Raw genomic sequence first — 19,800 nt, forward strand, 5'->3', positions numbered from 1 at the left:
GAAAGGGCTTGGAGAAAAGTGAGGGAAGCCATAGGGTTACGATGAGTCATGATAAAATATGTATATGTGACTTGATTCCAGCTATCTGTTGTACTTACTATAAACCTATTGATCATTAATGCTAATGTTAGCGGCCTTCCCCAGTTAGTTAGCACAACTGTTAGCATGGCTGGGTTAGAAATTAACTTTTTTTATCCACATGCCACTGTGGCTGGTGGATTTCAAAATCTGCCAGCCACTCAATAGATTTCCAATGTTTTTTTGGCCGATGAGTAGCCTATAGCAAATCTAGCAGCCACTTGCTTATTTTACCAGCATTTCACTGGTGGCTGGTGCTAATTTCCAACCTTGCTAAAGCTCTGTATTTGCACAAGTAACATAACAACCCCCTCGGGCTGTTTTAAGCTCCTATCCGCTATCTGAATGACTATAACTGATCAGGGGAGAGATTTAACCTAGAAGTGTAAGGAAGAGACTAGGGCTGAAACGATTCCTCGAATAATTCGAGTAACTCGATTACAAAAAATGATCGAGGAATTTTCTCTGCCTCGAGGAATCGTTTAATTTTGCCAGCTCAAAGCATGGTATTTCGCCCGGACTACTTCTAATGCGGCACAACGCGCGGACGTCACGCACGTAAAGGAATAAAAAAGAGGCGGCGGATATGTTTGGTTTTAACCATGGATGTAGAGGTAACGACGAAGAAGGCGACGAAAGCAAAGAGAAAGGCACAAAGAAAAGGCAGAAAATGTCAAAAGTGTGGGAGCATTTCAAGCTGGACACCAAGGCGAACACTGCTGCGTGTATTCACTGTAAGACAGCGCTTGCATACCACAACAGTACGTCTTCAATGCTGCAGCATCTCCACCGAAGGCCCCCTGTTTACTCCGACAGCGGAGGACCGTCACCCGAGACAAGGCAAAATTAAGTTAACGTAGCGCTAATTAATGAGATTAACGTTACTGTACCTTGCTAACATAACGTTAGCCCTGCGGAGGGCTAGGTTTCTATTAATTATGACTACTGTCGATGCGTGGCTGACGTGCCTTTCATACAGGCTTTATTTAATCTGTAAAAACACAGCAGTGATGAGGGTGGAAAATAATAACATAATAAAGCTAACTGGGTAGTTAAAATAGGAATCCAATGGTTCATTGTTAGGTGAAATGTCTTATTGTCTCATGTATATTTATAATTGCTCTTTAACTAAACAAAAATATGTTTTATCCGATTACTCGATTAATCGATGGAATTTTCAGTAGAATACTCGATTACTAAAATATTCGATAGCTGCAGCCCTAGAAGAGACGCTATTTGTCTCACATTTCAAGTATTAACCCCTTAATTTGGAGGAAAAAGGAGAATGATTACATATCTTTAAGACGGAGGCAACCAGTCAGAACCTTAGTCTCATTGAAGTATGATGACTAATAACTTTGCTGAAAATGCTGAAGTTGGGGGGGTGAAGTTACTTTGAACTTCTGCTTTTGAACTTCTGCTTTTGATTTCCATGCCTCTGATAACATTTCATCTCCAGCGGGGAAACACTTTATCCGTCTTTCCGGAGTTCTATTTAATAGAAGCCTTCAGGCAACGACGGTGTGCTGCGGCCGGCATGCAGACCATAAATGAATCAGCAAATCGTTTTCAAGTAACGCCTTCAAAGACAACTCTGAGCCACATCTTGGCTGCCTCCAGTGCATATTCAGCGTCTTACTGTGTACCAGTCCATGCCAATTACGCCACTGCACGTGGGTACCATTTAATGGTGACAATAAGTAAAAAATAAATCAGACAAAAATGTTTACTAGCGTAAAACACTGAAAAAAACTTTATGTGTTAAAATTGTGAGCAGAGGTACAGAGTGCGTTCAGCTACATGACCACTTAAAAATACAAATATTTCTGGTATGTGGAGTTGTAGAATGTCATTAGGCTATGATAACAACCCGAATCCTGTGGCTGCGTAAAAAATAGCTACAGTCGGTCTGTATTTTGACATCAGAGAAATTGAGAAGGCTGTTTTCTTATTAACAAATACACTGCTGTGTCTACGCTGGCTGGCTTAAAAACATTCAGACAGTCAAATGTATATACAGAAATCATACAAGAACCTTTATACTTTAAATAAAGTGACAAACTTCAGATTGTATTTACAATAAATATGTTGATGATCATATAACATCCTTTAAAAACCCTTCACATTCTGAACAACAACATGTCCGACATTTTCTACAAACAGATTATTCTCATATGGTTTGAGGAATACTGGCGTCCAAAACACTGAGTCAACAAAGTCTCAACCCAATCTCTCCAGCTCTGAGCGCTGGTCTCTATACTCCGTGACAAACACTGCTATAGCCTGTAATAATTTATGTATAAAAATATGTGATGATTAAAATGTGACGGACACCAAGGTATCGATCAACAAACAATATTATAATTGAGAAATTCCACATTGTATTACAGGAATGACGCAGGACAAGTGCAACATGTATGAATAGAATATGTACTGTAACTTAACCACGTATTTACTGGGAATATTGATTTAAAGAGTGTCAATGGAGCAAAAACCATCAGGGTGAACACAGGCCTTCTATCTGCTTGGGATTTAGAAACGTCACCATCTCCCGAATACCGTCTTCACAGATTGTGGTCTGAGAGGCTGTGCTCAGATTTTCTCCTTCCTCTTTAAATTTTCTCCACGTTTCTGAAAAATGATATTGAATTACTACATCATCAAGTCAAGAGGATTTCACCAAATTTAAGTATTTCAAGAATGTAATCATTAAAAAAAAGCCATTGGTAAACAAACCTTCATCAAGTGTTGTAAGTAATGTGTAATTTTCTGGATGATCCACAATATCTTTTCTTTGGACGTCACCAATCTCCATTAATTGTAAAACACCTGTATGAATAAAGAAGTCCGATGAGCAGTACATTTGTTCAGCAGTACTGCGTAACAGATTGGCACTTTGGAGAAATGCTCATTCACTTTCTGGAGAACATGTACAGATGTCGCTCTTAAACATTTGCACGTGTGTTTCTTTTAAACTGGAATTACGTTTCTTCGGACACGCACCAGCCCTTTGTAAAGCTAAACAGAGAAGGGTGTTATGGGTAACCGTAGATTGCAGAAGCTCGCGTGGGGGCCGCAGTACACATTGAAGGTTTATCTAATTTTTCTTTAGGAGTTCAGATGTACATGCATTCCTCTGTGCAATTACTCAAATGTGCAATATTCTTCCAACTCTTGACTGTAGGCTATATTTAACATGTTAAATACTATATATATATATATATATATATATATATATATATATATATATTTTTTTTTTTTTTATTTGCTTTTTTTTACCTTTGTTGTTCATTGTTGGAGCTTTGCACACATATTTCTATCTTTTTATTTTTAACTTCCATACTACTTTTATAAATTACATTGTAGCATAAGGCACAGTTTTATATTACAGGAGGTTATGTACTGTCTTGGCTAGCTGTTTTACACTGTTAACAGTTATTGAAAACTAGCTTTTTGGCTTATTCTGGTATATTTACTTCAATTTTTTAAAAAAATGCACAGTCCCTATCAAATAAACTAAAGTAAACCTTATGCCAAGGCTAAGCTAACTGGCTGTAGCTTGATATCTAACAACCAAATATCAGAGTGGTTTCAATGTTCTGGTGTAACTGTACCAAGAAAGCCATTGGAGCATTTTCCCCTAAATGTCAAACTGTTCCTTTTATTTAGTTTACACCAGTTGTCACAGTACCTTCTACAGTCTTCCATACTTGCACTTCAACCTCTGCAGTACTTTGTCTTTCAACAACGATGATCCTCACTGTGTTGGGTTGGTCAACTTTCAAAGACGAGTCGACTTTATACACCAAGAGGTTATTTTTATATCCGAGATAACATTGGGTCTGGTTACTGTCAGCTTTACTTTCTAGGGAAACAGACACAAGTTGTATGAATGGTGTTTACAGCCAATCAACATCATGTCAGTATAAACACTTCATTATGTTATGAGTCACGTTTGACTACCTGGACACGTCTTGCAGCACTTTCCTGCTGATTTCAAAGGATGTTGGCATGGGTACTGGCTGGGACACGTGATGCGTTTGCAGTCCTGGAGGCCATCAGTACAAGTGCACAGGATGCATTCCAGGACCTTTCCCAAAACTGGGTGCCACATGTCTCCATGAGAGTACGTCTTGCCATTGTATAAACACGCTGAGAGGAATGGAAAACATCTGAGCGTTGTGCTACATATGGAAGCCATCGTAAAGTTGCGAGGAACATGTCTATAAAATCAAACACCTATAAGGGACCTTTCTGTTTGGACAAAGTCTCACCTCTTTGGTGTTTCCTCTGCAACAAAATCTTCACAGTGGTCTCTGAAGCCCCTTTGAGGTTAAGTTTACTGAGGCTCAGGCCTCTGGGAGAAGTCCTGACCCTGGGCGGAGTGGCACGGTCGGACCGCGCCCTGCTCTGCTCTCCGGAACACTGGTCGACTGAATGCCTCTTTTGTAAACACAGATATGATAAAACACAGTTATCTTCCATCTATTGGCTCTTGCTTTTCCCCCGAGTGAAATCTGTAGAGTTCATAGCCTTTCTCCAGATCTCTGAATCACTGCCCGCATCTAAGATCTTTCCAGAAATTCAAATAAAACAGCACTGTGATTCAGCCTTATTATCAGGCCCAGTGGTCTGTGGATCTTGTGGGAAAATTTGAAGACCTTTTCTTGTGTGTATTAGGGGTCAACGGATTATTGGCCTGGCCAGTTATTGGGGCCGATATTTGGCATTTTGCTGATTATCTGTCTCTGCATTTTACTTTAATGATCGCTGACAAAATTTATTAAAAAGTGCAAAGAATGTGTCAGCATGGGAGGAATTTTTACTTTGTAAAACCTCAGGGAGCTATTTGTATTTATTTATTTTTTATTAAAATTTTCACTGAACTTTATAAAAAACAGTTGCTGGGAACTTTCTGTATGTGATGTTGAAAGTTAAAGTTTTTAAGAAACATTTGCTAAAGGCTTTTAAACAACGTTTTGTGTTGGAGTTTTTTATATTCCAAATTCTGAATACTGACAGAAAGATTTTCATTTTTATTGTAAATGCATATCGGATCCAAATATTGGTTATCGCTTATTAACTGCTAATAATCGGTGTTGGTATCGGCAAAAACAGTACTGGTTGACCCCTAGTGTGTATCTGTCTAATCTTTTGAGCTACTGTACCAATCAGCCTAATATTTTATGTGCACATTTATGACTTGCAGGCCACATTTTGGCCTTTGTCGTGGCTCAAAACCTGACATCAACAAAAGAGTTTTGGCAGTTACTTTTATCTGTGAAATTTAGGCACGACACAAGATGAATAACTTAACCGTTATCTTCGTTGCCATATTGACTATAAGGGAGTCCCTTTTCCTCACGGGGAAAAAAATAATTACTTGGCACCTCGCACAGAAAGGTCAAAGGTCAGTGTGAGCTCCAGAGCAGCTCCCCTGAAGCTTGTAGTGACCTCAGTGTCGTGTTCAAGGACACTCCATCAAAGGAGACACTTGCCTGTGAAACTTGAACCCAAGTCCTGTAGTGAAAGTGCAGCTATTCTATGTTTAAATATACTTTCAAAGACAGGCAGGTCGCATATGAAAGTCTAAGTTAATTTTATCATAAATCAGCAAGAACATACAACGCCTCGGTTCAGTTGCTGGTTTCCATCCTCAGTTGATGAGGACCCACTGGTGCTGTGATCTAAAAACCAAAGAGAGAAGATATGTTTGAGGACGACGTTATTAACATGGATAAAAAATAAAAGGGCCGGGACGTAATTTAAAATTACACTGTATATTAACATCTTTATGTGCTGTCTGATTTAGTGCATAATAACATTAATTGCATTCAACATTATTTGGATTAATTTTAATGTAATTTTGCATATATTTGCTATTATATATATAGTTTGTAATATATATATCAATATCAGAAATACATTCCTATTAATCATCCATACGCTCAGGCCTGATCAACAAACTATTATTGCCGGTTGGTCAGCTTGGAGGAGTTTGACTACCTTTACACACCAAACAGCACGTATCTGGGACTGAGATTGGGGAGGGACAGGCGATTGGTTGGCAGGTTTTCAGACCACAGAAGATGTTTCCATTCTGAGAAAAGAAAGGGAGGGAAAATGTCTTATTTTTTAAATTCCTACATATGCACCTTAGAGGACAAGGCTTAAGTAGTCTGAGGTTTCTGCAGGCCTCTCTCGACATGTTTATGTATTTTTTTTATGGGCAATGTCCAAACAACATAATCACAGTGTCTTGACATCAAATGCTCTTGATAAGTTCCAGCAAAAAAATGCTGTGAGACATTACATTTATTTGGCTTTTGCCCACAAATAATTTAATATTCTTATGCTACACATACATTACACAAACTTGCACCAGTGGCGGCTGAGCCACTATGCCAAGTGCTATCCTGCTAATCTGAGGCATTTAAGGCTTCAGTGTTTTGATCAAGCACACAAATAACTAAAAATACCTAAAAATAATGGACAACTTGCTTAAATACCCATGCAGCCTCAAGACATCTCAAGACATGTCTTGAAAAATTTGCAGTGATCCATTTAAAAAAATGCAGGAAATCAAAATCCCCATAATTCCTCTGCTATACAGTAAACCATCATAGTAATAAGCAGAGAGAGAATAATAAGTATATACTGACTGAGAGATCCATGGAAGAAATTTAATAGGATAAACGTGATTTGTACTGCTCTGAATTTTTTTTGGTAGGAATCTTTTTGTTAAGTGCATGTTATGTGTTGTCTCCGTGGAAACATCTGTTAATGAACGCCACTTAGCAACTCATAAAATTAACCTCTCACATCATGCAGCCTTTTAAAGGACAACTCAAGGGTGATGTCAATTTTGGCTTCACCTCTGCTTTTCTCTGCGATATCTGCCTTTGGTTTAAGGCTAACTCAGGCTAACTCATAGACGGGGGAGGAGGGGGGGGTGTGATACATAGGGAACTGCAATATACCTATTGTAAAATAATTTGTTGACAGATTGTGATCATGGACTTTGTTGTTGTCTTATTGTTCTGGGTTTTAACTTTGTTCGTTTACTGAGCTGTAACACAAATTGCCCCTCGGGGCATTAAAGTGTTCTAAGTCTCGATCTGAGTTGGATTTCTACGTTGAAACTTTCATCCATTTTTTATGTCAATCTCAACTGAGCTAAGCTGACACACTAGCCAAAAAAAAATGCTCTCAACAGCTACAAAAAAGAGGACGTTTAATGATACATTTCCACTTCACCGCATGGCATTAGCAACTATGCTGTAAGTTAGCGAGCAGAGATGCTCTTCAGGCATACACAACATTACATGCACCTCAAAAAGACACAACAAGCATACACACACAATGAAGTTATGAAAAATCTAAAATACTCCAATGCATGAAATATGGAATATTTTAACATATCCAATGTACATATAGTAATTAAGGCAGAGTTTCTTCCTTTATTTTTCACCCCTGTTGAAGGGATAGTTTGTATTCTTTAAAGTGGGGTTATATTAGGTACTTATCCATCGTCGGTCTATTATCTACAGTAGATGCAGGTGGGAGCAGCCCCAGTTTGGAGAAGCAGGCTGCAGTACTGCCTGAGAAGATAAGTACTTCACTTCTGTTGGCAGGGGGAGCTGAAGTGTTCTCTGTACTCTCCATATATCTAAACTCCTTTAACAAAAACAGTAATTTCACCTCACAGAACACAGGAGTTGCTGGTCCACCAAATCACACAATAACACAACCAAATTAACTCATTAAAACAGCGGTAGACCAGCAGCTCCTGTGGTCTGCAAGGTAAAATGATGAGAGCATAGCTTTAGATCCACATTGGAAAGGGCTGTCTAATGGCAAGGTAAAGTGATGAAAATATTATAAGTTTAGCATAGATTTAAACTGATATTGTTTTTTAGGTGGATAAAACAGATTTTGTTACTCACCCATCCACAGTAGTACATTGCTTTGCCTCTGTGGTGGTATTCCTGCATGTTTCTTAAAACTGAGGGCCATTTACTGTATGTAATACAATGACTGTGGATAAGTATCTCATACAACCCCACTTCAAATAATCCAAACTATCGCTTTACGCTGCGGTGGTAAGAAGGATTGCGAGAAACTCATAAATATTAAGTAGGAAAACAGTCATCATTAGCAAGGATTGAGGTTTTATATATTATTAAAGATTAAGATACATCTGAAAATTCAGCTGTTTTACTGTTGTTTTTTTACCAATTCATTTTGCATATTGTATTGTCAGTAAAGTGCATTTTAACCCTTTGAAACCTAGATCAACATCACTTTTCTTGTGCTGCTTTCAGACACCTTTCACAAGGTTTTAAGCTTTAAAACCTCTAGCAAATTGGTTTGATTTCTTTCAAAAACAGGGAAAAAAGGCAAAGAGCAACTTGGAATGAGATCTATCGCAAACTGCAAGAAATTGGTAGATCTAGATTTTTTTTTAAAAAACGCTAGGGAAAAATGACCACAAAACTATATATTCATAAATTATTTTACAGTTATTTTAATATTTTAAGCTGTTTTATGTCATATCATTCTCTCTCTCTCTGCTCTTTGGATTTTCTTTTTTTTTGCTGGTAATTTTCTAGTAATGCTCTTGTACTTTTTTCCTTTTTTAAAAAAACTAATTTACTACTAATTTCTGGCTCATTTCTCCTTAAGTTGCTCAATGTCTTCTCCCACATTTTTAAAAGAAGACACAGCAGTTTGCTCAGGTTTCAAAAGGGTTAACTTTCCTCTGAAATGTAAACAAAATCTCACAGCGTTTAGCGTCATGCAGGATGAGAATTTGAGCTCATGTAAAACCGTGAACACTGAAAGTCTTTAAAGTGTACCCATTTAAATTAAGATATTCTTTCATCAGATCTATAAAAAGTATTTAAATCGGATGCAACTTACAGAGCATGTGCACATAACACATTGATTGCTTTGCTTGGATGGGAAGAGGTCGAGCTTAGTGAAGGTCTCTCCTGGCTGATAAATACTCCCATTATACCTGCAGGATTTCACTGAAGCTCTCAGTCCTGCAGGGATCCTGGGCTCATCTGAGGAGGGCATATCACACAGGACAGCAGGCTTTAACGACACCACCAAAATCTCTAAAACTCAGAGCTGATGAGGTGTTAGAGGAGGTCGACAGTCTACCTGTGCATCTTGGACAACACTGCTGCGGCTCAGCTATTGGGTTTTCACATGGCAGAGCAGGACACTTGATTGTGCTACATTTCACATGGCCTGTCTAAGAGAGAGCAATTTTTAGAGTTTACAAGCACTGTGTCAGCAGACAGTGGAGCAGTTTTAGTGTACTAGCCCTTTAAAAATGTTTGTTCAGCCGTGGTTAAGATTGTACAAATTGAAGTGTACCTCTGTGCAGATACAGCGCATGCAGAACATGAATCCAAAAGGCTCCAGATAGGGATGCCAGCTGTCTCCTGGACTGTATGTCTTGTCTTTAAAAGTACACGCCACCCCGGAGCCTGGGTGTCAAAAACGAGGATGAGCTACATGTGGCGCAGATGAACCGAACGGCAAAAATAAAGGCATGTCCATGTGAACTAATATATAAAACATTTCTCAAAGAGATTTTGGCAAAGCGACAGTCAGCTCCATGTAATGCAAACCAGAGGAAAACATGGCAAACTGCACAACTCCAGCCCATTAAAACAAACACAAGTTTAACTTTTCATGGCTTCCTAAAGAGAATAAGATTAATCAAATTAACCAGAAAAACCCCACGAAAGTTATGTTTTAAGTTACAGAGGCTAAAAGCCCGACAAAACTTTCCATCTCTTGAGTAACATTTTCATGCTTTTCCTTATTTTAAGCCCCACACGTTAGATAAAGACAGAATAAAACATCAGGCGTGTCCTGTCTTACCTTTCCGGGGTTTCAGCTCAGCATCTGCAAACCAAATGATGAAAAAGAGCAAAAACATGGACTTCATTTTTTTACATGTGCGTGACTGAGTCTTCAGCGCGCAATAAGTGTGTTTCTGCAGGACACAAACTGCAGGACAGTGTGAGACAAGGATGAAAAAAAAAACCTTTTTTCTTAGTTAATCTACGGCGCCCCCCTCAGGACAAAGGGTGCAGCCAGCTCAGAGACTGGGATGACAGTCGTGATGGCATGGCCCCAAAATAGATAAACTGTGGTGAAAGACGTAGGCTATGCAGTTCCTTTACTAAATTAAAAGTACTACTACCACCTTGTGAGAGTACTGTTACAAGCAAAATCCTGCATTGAAAATATTACTCAAGTAAAAGTAAGTAAATGTCATCAGGAAAAGTACTTGCGCATTTCAAGTAAAAGTAGGTCTATCCAATGCAGACCCCCCCCCCATCCAAAATTTAAAATGATTTTTAAAAAATCCATAAAACTCCAAATTATTAAAAATGAAAAAAATAACTGTTATTCAAAGACATGGAAAAAAAGAAACCAGAAACTCAAATTGTACAAAAATAGAAAAAACTAAGTTATTTTAAAAATAAAAAAAAATCTCAAACCTAAAAATTATTTTTAAAAAAACATAACCTAACTGAAATTATAGAGTGAATTATAGATTGAAATATTTGTAACCAGTCTAAAAACAGCTAAAATGCCAAGAGGAGGCTATGCAGAAATGACGTCAACATACAGGCACAGGTCTGATACTGTTCTCCATTTATTAACACGCATGGGGGATAAAACAGTGCAACCATGATAAAACAGACATCAAGATGCCGTACTTGAAGATATGACAAATGAAAGAGACAAATATTCCTACAGTGAGTCTGGTACCTCTGCTCCCTGCTGTGATGCCTATTGCAAACCATCACATGGCTTAATAATAAAACATTTAGTTTGGAGTAACAGTTTTATTCACAGTCAGTGCAGATGTATAGTCACAAAATCTCAGACTTAATCACAGATTCCTAAAAATCCACAAAACAGTATTTTCTAAAATGAGATTCCTCTTGAAATGGAGGAAATGGCATGCATCCGACTTTACAAAGATCTGAAACAGGTTGAGACTAAGAAAAAAAAAAAACCCCATGAAACCAAAAGCTGGTTGTTAGACGGCATTCCTGTTTCCCTTTTAAAAGCTGCACTGAATATTTGGAAAACTGTCAGAGGGACTTTGTCAGCCACACTTTGCCTAAAATTTTGTTTCTGCGAAACAGCTCAAAACTGTAGATACTTTCATGATAAAAATGTCACTTAGGACTACAAATGCACATCTGCATTAAAAATGTCAAACACTGCCAAAACTGTCCTTTTAAAAGTGATGTATGAAGACATCGGGTGTGTTTAAGTACCTGAACACCTAGACACAATATTTTTTGAATCAAAACGCATAGTGTATAGGGTCCAATCGCGGTCGAGAAGCTTGATAATTGACAGAACGTCACAAGCAAACGTTAAACACGTATAGTAATCCAGCTCCTGGATCAGACTCACCTGAGCATCCTCCACTAAACAAGCTTTCATGATTCCAACAGTCAGAGTGGCACAACATACTGGACTCCACACCCGTCATTATAAGTTATACTTTTAAATGTCTGAAGTACAAGATATTGCATTATAGGATGAATTAGACAGTGCACACAGACACACTAATGCGCCCACACACAAACACACACACACACACACACGCTCACGCCCACACACACACACACACAACAGTAGACAGAAAGATGGTAGAGACTCAAGAAGTGCTGCTGTGCGCCCCTGAGTCGTCCTCTAGTTTCTGCCGTTTCTTGGCTCTGATTTCATTCATGGCTTCCTCTATGGAGCGAGTGTCCCTCTTGTTGGCCACAGGCACTGAGAGAGAAACACACCGACTTAATGAGTAAATAAAGAGGCTGGAAAGGAACTGTGGTGTGCCTTGCGTGCGATAGTAATCAGTGCAACAACATTTCCTCACCACAGCCGTAAGCCCTGTTAGCCTCTAGCGTGTGTGCTGCATCTTTTGCAGCCGAGGTGCCGATCAGGTGGCTGTACTTGTCTCTGTAGTTGGAATTGGGGCATGTTTCTGCCTTCTTGGTTTGACTGGATGCGGATTCCTCCAATGCAGCTTGTTCCTGCGGCGAGGACAGAAAAGGTCAAAGATTGTGATAGGAAAACCAATCCCTTATGCATCGTCAGAAATCATCAAACTGCAACGTGAAATACATTCTAGCATTTGAGCTGAGTGTCAATTTAGCATTATTTTATACGCGCAGCTTTTTTCAGTTGTTTCCAGAGAGGAGAGAGCGTATGCGGCGGCTTCGAGCGTTTCGACTTCAATATCTCAATATTTTCAGGAAAGGGGCTTGTGTCATCACATAGTATGCATTAAGCTTTTTTTTAAAGGCAATATAACATTTCTATCTATTTATGTGATGCTTTATGAACATCCAGTCTTACTTTTAGTCTGCGCCGCTGCTCAGCCAGCTGGGGGTCCCACTCCTCTCCTTTGCGATAAGCTTCCAGCTCCTCATCTGAAGGCGCAAACTCCTGCCATGGCACACGGTGGACTTTAGTTTGATTTCCTGACATTATTTTAATATATGATACCAGATTAAAAACAAAGTATTCTGACCTTCTTGAAAAGCATGACATATCGACTTTCCTCGTCCTCCCCAAAAGAAAAAGAAGTCAGACCGGCCACTTCGGCAACATCATGCCTGTGAGACGGGAAGGAATGACATGTAAATAAGTATGAAAAACGCCACATTTCTTGCATAGGGGAGTTTATTATCTGACGTAATCACTACTTACAGTATACTCCTTTCAATCTTCCCCATAGGATTGTATTTTTGCTTCTGTTGTGAACTGTCTTGAATGAAATCCGACACTTGTTTCTCCATCTAAACACGAGATAAAAGGAGCCAGATAAATACCGACAGTGGCAAAGAGAGGCCACAGGAGCTTTATGTCAGAGTCACTGTGCAGCATGTGTGTGTGAGATGCGACTTTTAAGCTCTCACCTTTTTCCTGAACTCTGCTTTCTTTCTTTTCTCATCCTCTTCCATCTTCTTGAGTCTTGCTGCTTGCTCTTTAAAAAAAAGACACAAATGAAAAGTTTTCATGTGGCTTGTGTGTGTCCGACAGTATTAAATGTTTCCGCTGTAAAAAGCAGCCTGCTTAAAGACCTAAACTGTAAAAAAAAAGAAAAAAAAAAGAAAAAAAAAAACTAATCAAGAGACAGACTTCCTGTAATCCCAAAACCACATTTCCCAATCATTCAGTGCGAGTAACAGAGTGACTCAAATCCTATTATTTGTTGCACGTGTCTACAGGCTAACGGCGTCTGATGTTTTATTGGTAGGCATACTCATAACAGTTAATGAGGCGGATTTGGCCTTTTTTTTTTTTTTTATAACTGCCGTCTTGTGGTTATGTCTTCACAACAACTGAGGGAGTGATGACATTAGTAACCTTGAAACAACGCTACACTCAGCACTGATACAGTGCTACAATCTTCAGATGACTAACGTTACTCAAGAAGTAAAGTTTTCATGTAAGATTTGCAAACAGGATATATTATAATGTATTCTGAAATACGTATATGAACCTATGGGCAGCTGGAGTAGCTGCTGTTCATAACTCTGAAAGTCTCAAATTAAGGAACTGTTCTTTATTTATGAGAGGAGGGGGTGGCAGGGGTATGACTTTTTTTTTTATCTTGACCCTTCCTATATAGCTACAAGTATTTGTCCTTAAGCTTCCCTGAGTGACTGCAGGAAAGTGCATGACTCTTCCTCCACTACAAATAACCATTTTCTATTATATTCACACCAAACAAAGACATTTGAGCCAAATCAACAAGCAAACAGCACAAGGAGTGAGTTATCACCAAAACAAACTGCTGACTTTTTTATGCACAATGTAAATCCCCCTTTAGCAGTAAATTAGTGTATAACAGATGGTATTTAAGATAATACACATTACAACCGTTTGAAGTTAAATGTCCCTCCAATAAGCAAAAAAAGTCCCCCTCCAGTACTTAAAAAAAAACATCTGACGTGCCTTTCCCATTTTTGTACCATCCTGCCCTCCTCATAAATAACAAACAGTCCCTAAGCTTTCAGTAACTTTTAGATACATAAGAGGTTTACTCTACCATCCACCTCTATAGTAGTTATCACTATAAATGAACAAATACATCAGTTAACAGTTATTGTAACTCACTAAAATGCTTATAATCTGAGTTAATATCAAACATAACTGTAAAAAAAGCTTCTGAAAAGGCTAAGATTGATAATAAATGCAACTTAAAAGAAACGTATATGTAAAGGCAGATCACTGTGAGTGCTCAGAGGTAACCTGTGCTCATCCAGGAGGCTGCAGCAGATAAAACGGCGCTGGCTGTTTCCATGGTGCTTTCGCAGGTTTGTGAACAGCAACAGCAGCGTCTCTGCTGTGTTTACACGCTTTCATCTCAGCTATATTAGCACACAACAAGGATTTGGCCGGCAGACCTATATCGCCATTTTGACTGTGCTGAATGCTTCGAAACAGCAAACCATTTTCAATCTACGCATCAAAAAAGCTGCGTTTCTCACATCAGCGCCAGTCCAGACTCTGAGCTCAGGTTTGCAGCAGACAGTCTGCAGCTCACGCGGGTCTGAACCCTGACACAGAGCCCGGCTGGTCAACGGCAGCACCAGAGGAGCTCTCTGCCTCTCTCAGTTTATCCTTCTCATTTCCACACACACACATAAGTCCTCGAAAATGCCCATTTTAACTATTTCAGACTAACGCGGAACAAGTTTTTACTCAGGTGGGACATAATGTACCTCGAGCCTTTCGTCGGCTTTCCTGGTCGCCGACTGTTGGAGGCTTTTCCATCGAGTTTAAGATTGAGCCCAGGAGGTCCGCCATCTTGGAATGATCGGGCACACCATCCAGACTGTTGTTGTTATCGGCTGCAGCTGTACGGGCTGCGCATGCGCACAACACCACGGGCTTCTTCTTTGGGTTTTATTTTTCCGGATGTTTGTATCCTCAATGTTGCACTCCTGCCATCCTCTGGAGTTAGTGAACTCCTACAGTGTCCAGTCTGTCTAAATGATCGTCATCAGTCCTGCTCCAACCAAGCATCCTCTGCTTTGTCCACTTCTGACTCACTCCAGACCTTTACTGCGGCGCACTGTCTTCATTTCTCTGTCTGATGCACATTTCCTGCTACTAACAAGCACATGCTCTGTTGTTGTGGTAGCTGGCAAGGGTCATGAAAAATGTTTGGATATTTCGCTGTTATGTGAAGTGTGCTGTCCAGATTACTGTGACTTATTCTGGATGACTGATTTTTTTTCACGCTTTTATTTTCCATCTTATGTTATGCATTCTGTGCATTCTATTTTTATCCTTTTTTTTTAAAAAAATCTTACGTTTACTAGTATTATTATCAGGTGGGTTTTATCCTTGTGAAGATGCATTCTATTTATTCTATTCTGATCTTATCTTATTTTTACATATGCGTTTTATTATGTCTTTATGTCTTCTATGTTTTTACATATGAATCACTTTGTGCATGCAATATCTTTGCTGTAAAGGACACTGGGCTGCATTTTATTTTTATAATTATTGTTGTTATTCACTTTGTTGAAAAATATTTTCTTTTTAATTTATGATACTTTACACTTCACTCGGAGGAAATATTATAGCATTTGGGACTGGTTACTATTTTTATATATCAGTTTATGAAATAAGCATTTTGTAGAGGAAGCTATCAAATAGTATATATGGCTGTTAAAATTAGCTCAATCTTGACCACATTCAGATGCAACCAGGAATAAAACCCAATAGTAGATACATTATAAATGGGACTATTTTGCAAAATGTATATTTGTACTTATGATAATTTCAGTACAATTTGCTGCAGATAGCGTGTATCTATCTTTACTTAAATAACATTTTAAATGCAGGACTTTTGCTTGCAACAGTATTTTTCATTGTCGTATGTCATTCAGAGAGAATGGCATTGTGCACTTCTGCAGCCCCACTATTGTAATACAAACGCATTAAATGAACTTTCAGTATTTTATCCTGACTGACCCTAAATCATAGTCATCATTCATTAGCAAAAATTAATAATTTAGTAACAATAATATAATGTTTTCAATTTCTTTGTCATTTATAACATTTTTACAATTTGTGTGTGTGTGTGTGTGTGTGAGAGAGAGGGAGAGAGAGAGAGAGAGAGAAAATAAACAAGCAAGCAAACATCTTTACACCAGCACTAGGGGGCATGCTACACAAGTACGTCTGTGCTTCTGTGCCTTGTGTTGTTATTGTATTGTTAACAATCCTCCCCTGTGTCACTGGAGCAGCGTGTTTTGTGCGGTTTGATTGTAGTTTCACAGCATCAGCAATAACACATGAACTACTGCCATATTCAGATGTGGGCAGAGCAGTGGTCGAACAGAGGGCAGCCCTGAAAACACAGCAGGACAGGCAGAATTGAACTGCATACTGTGTGTCTCAAACATTTAGTTTAGCATTGTACATTTAGTATTTCATCTGTAATTATAACTTTTGGAGGGCTTGCTCTTTTGAAGGAGTCCTTTGTGGTTCAGCCATAGGGGGTGTATGTAAGTACAATACTAAAGAACTGTCCCTTTTTCATTTTGTGTTGGTAAACTGCACAGATCATTTACAGTATCTCCAAATCACATAGAGGGATGAATAACAAAGTGTTGTTTTGCACAATTAGCACAGAAAACGACAGAATGATTCTTTGTAAAATGCATTGGAAAAAAACTGATCTTCTCAAGAAGTTTGAGCTGAGTAAGCTGATAGTCCTGACCTTCAGCCCTCAGACTGCCATCATTCAGCGATACTTTGTTATTGTGATTTGGACAGAGCAGGACGGACTCCTCCCCCGTGGTTGAAATGCTGTATAAATGCAGCATCAGCCTGACAACAACAGTGTCTGAAAGCTTATTGGTACCCAAACATGAAGGGACTGAGCTTGGTTCTCCTTGTGCTTCTCCTGATGCTCGCAGTCGGGGAGGGTAAGCATTGATGTATACACCCATTTTCTTACTGTATGAGATCAAATCAACGGAATCACGATGTGGCAAAATGCTCAAATTCCACTGGGCTTGTTTGTGTGGCTCTGAGAAAACGTAAAACAAATAGTTAAATCACAACTTGACAGTTTTCGTAACAATTTTTTGATGATTTCTTTGTAAGATAAATGTATTCAGTGTGATCACAGTTAATGAAAAGGTCAACATGTCACCAGAAATATGGGAACATATTTGTGATTTTTACTATAATCATCTGCAGGCAATGATCCAGAAATGCAGTACTGGACTTGCGGGTATAGAGGACTCTGCAGACGGTTCTGTTATGCCCAGGAGTACATTGTCGGTCATCACGGGTGCCCTCGGAGATACAGGTAGGCCTGATCATAAAGTAGAATTCTGCATTTTAACATTTTAATATTTTTTATTTTATTGCAACGACAGCACTATAGAAATGACTTCTGATTGTAAGATTAACTTAAGTGGCATTGTGCTGATTTCCAGGTGCTGTGCTGTGAGGTCTTAGCACCTGCATGCACCAGTATGACGGCTGACGCAGGTAGCTGGGATCCAGGTAACGACGACAGCGTTCTTCCGGATAAACCATTTTGATCAACCCCTCTCGGACTTCTAACGTGCCGTGGGATGTGACTTTGAATGCTTTTGAAGTGGAACTTAAAAAGTTAGATTTGTTTACAGCTCGGTGCGCAGCTGTAATCCTGCTGCTCACAGATCTGTTATTGTGGCTTGTAACTGTGTGCGACTGATCCTGTATCTCACATTTAGTAACTTTGTGAACAGTCAGTTTTACTCTCTGAAATGCACTGCTGCTAATAAATGCATGAAAAAAGTACTGATGTTTTGGTTTGTTGCTGTTTAGTTAGGATAATCATCACTATCAGCTTTGATTATGTCGTCCCAAATGGCAAATTCACTTTACATCTGAAAAACATCTAAAATATAGTGTTAACATTTCTCTATGCAGCCCATTACCCACTTGGCTTGACCTTAGGGAAATAACAGCATGGAAAGCAGTCTGAGTCGAGTCTGGCATGCTTTCGCCCAGCGCTGTACCGACAGGACACAATAATGGTCAAGTGACTGACCCAAATAGCTGTGATGGAATAGAGCTTTTGTGAATGAAGTGTTATGCCTCTTGTCTGTGTTTATGTTATCTCACCATTCTGTCTGTCTGGACAACACTGTCTGGAACAGACGGACAACGTCACTATCCGCCAGTCACGACTGCAAAGCAAATTCATTGTCGTATTGTCTGCCATTCTCCGATTGGAAGGTCAAATGTCTGTGTTGGTTAACTTTGGCTTTGTTTAATTCTTTTTTTTTTTTCCCAGGAAGCAACATGGCTGTCAGTTGAAAACAAATATACTCACCTCAGTTTGACACCATTACTGGGTGACCCAAAGCCATTTTAAATTATGAAATGCTGACATCCAACCAATTACACTTTTTTAAATAACATTTTATTATCCTTTTACTGAATGTTTTAGCAGAGTTGACAGAACCAGGATCTGAAGATGGTTGATGACCGGTTTAGGCCAGTAGGTGTTAAAGGCATGGATGCTATTTGTAAACAGGAGCCTCTGTATTGTGCTCTGCATTGTCATCTGGGTGGAATCTTTGTGCTATTCAGACAGAGCAGCGTGACCAACCTACAAAAGGGTAACCCACCACAAACCTGTTTACATGAGGCTGTCTGTCTTCACAAAACCGACAGCTTAAAACTGAAAGGTATTATTACAGCATAAATGTATTTTATTTAATTTTAGTAACTTTGAGAGTGTATCCATGTTTTACATTAGAGAAATTTAGGTTTGAAGATGCCATAGGTGCTTTTCATAAGGAGAAAAACTAATCACATAGATACAATGTGATGCTAACAGAAAAGTATGACCTTTGCACTGCAGCCCAAATAAGAGTCCAGGTAATACGAGTCCTGGTTAGGGTGCAGTTCCTAAAGTCTGAGTTGACTTTAACAATGCAGCTATCATTTAAGCATGTCTTCTCTGTTAAGTAAATGTGAATATATTTTAGGCAAATCGATGATGTCATGATACTATATACCTAAACTTAGTAAACAGTATACATTTAGGCAAACGCTATAGAGAACTCCAGTAATGAGTCCTAAAACATGGAAAAGATTTCGCATTTCAGCACCTCTGGTTCCCTCGTCTTAAACTCAATTGTTCGGTTTTTGTTGGTATAGACTACATATTTAGATGGACAACATGACAGTTCCCCCAAAGTGAAGCTTAAACATCTCGACCGCCCCCTGATAGCTGGCTGCAGTACGCGCCATAAAGCCTGACCCCTCCATGTTAATAAATGGTTAATAAATTTTTTCCCAAAGATAGTTTCTGTCATTTAAGGCTGTTCTAATCACCCCGATGTTTGTTTAAGTGATTGTTGTTCTGATTTGTTTGGTTTTAATGAGTTTTTTACTTCTATTAAAGGGGCTTTTCTGCTATGACTGACAGCTGTGTCAGCCAATCTGTGAGCTCATTTTCAATGGTGCTGCTTGTGATTGGTCGTACAGGTGATGTCTCTAACTCAAGATGGTAGCGCCCATATCCCATATATTTTGGCCTCACTTAAGCATAGTGGGGGTACGTGGGGTCGTCTGTCTTTATATACAGTCTGGTTTTTGGTTAGAAGCATTGAATAATGTCTGTGGTTAACACAAACT

At 39.0% G+C, this 19,800-nt stretch overlaps 3 protein-coding genes across 3 annotated transcripts; 1 reads left to right on the top strand and 2 right to left on the bottom strand.

The window, feature by feature from the left end:
• Positions 1 to 1,803: 1,803 nt before the first annotated feature.
• On the bottom strand, positions 1,804 to 10,137 carry chrdl2 (chordin-like 2). Its single transcript, XM_042499047.2, has 11 exons — positions 9,979 to 10,137; positions 9,466 to 9,578; positions 9,247 to 9,340; positions 9,001 to 9,146; positions 6,085 to 6,178; positions 5,704 to 5,765; positions 4,353 to 4,521; positions 4,042 to 4,230; positions 3,770 to 3,943; positions 2,815 to 2,907; positions 1,804 to 2,709 (listed from the first exon to the last, which is right to left on the bottom strand). Exons 1-11 carry the CDS (start codon positions 10,043 to 10,045, stop codon positions 2,576 to 2,578), a joined length of 1,335 nt encoding a protein of 444 aa, XP_042354981.1. The 5' UTR covers positions 10,046 to 10,137; the 3' UTR covers positions 1,804 to 2,575.
• A 607-nt stretch (positions 10,138 to 10,744) lies between these two features.
• spag7 (sperm associated antigen 7) lies at positions 10,745 to 15,019 on the bottom strand. Its single transcript, XM_042499048.2, has 7 exons — positions 14,862 to 15,019; positions 13,050 to 13,117; positions 12,841 to 12,929; positions 12,662 to 12,746; positions 12,487 to 12,576; positions 12,005 to 12,161; positions 10,745 to 11,901 (listed from the first exon to the last, which is right to left on the bottom strand). Exons 1-7 carry the CDS (start codon positions 14,944 to 14,946, stop codon positions 11,786 to 11,788), a joined length of 690 nt encoding a protein of 229 aa, XP_042354982.1. The 5' UTR covers positions 14,947 to 15,019; the 3' UTR covers positions 10,745 to 11,785.
• Positions 15,020 to 16,538: 1,519 nt separating this feature from the next.
• defbl2 (defensin, beta-like 2) lies at positions 16,539 to 17,949 on the top strand. The gene is made up of 4 exons (XM_088088188.1): positions 16,539 to 16,658; positions 16,930 to 17,081; positions 17,359 to 17,470; positions 17,601 to 17,949. Exons 2-4 carry the CDS (start codon positions 17,024 to 17,026, stop codon positions 17,620 to 17,622), a joined length of 192 nt encoding a protein of 63 aa, XP_087944314.1. The 5' UTR covers positions 16,539 to 16,658; positions 16,930 to 17,023; the 3' UTR covers positions 17,623 to 17,949.
• Positions 17,950 to 19,800: the final 1,851 nt, after the last annotated feature.

This window comes from Plectropomus leopardus, chromosome 15, assembly GCF_026936395.1.
Source record: "Plectropomus leopardus strain MGB_pleo_1.0 chromosome 15, ASM2693639v1, whole genome shotgun sequence".
Lineage (NCBI taxonomy): Eukaryota > Metazoa > Chordata > Actinopteri > Perciformes > Serranidae > Plectropomus > Plectropomus leopardus.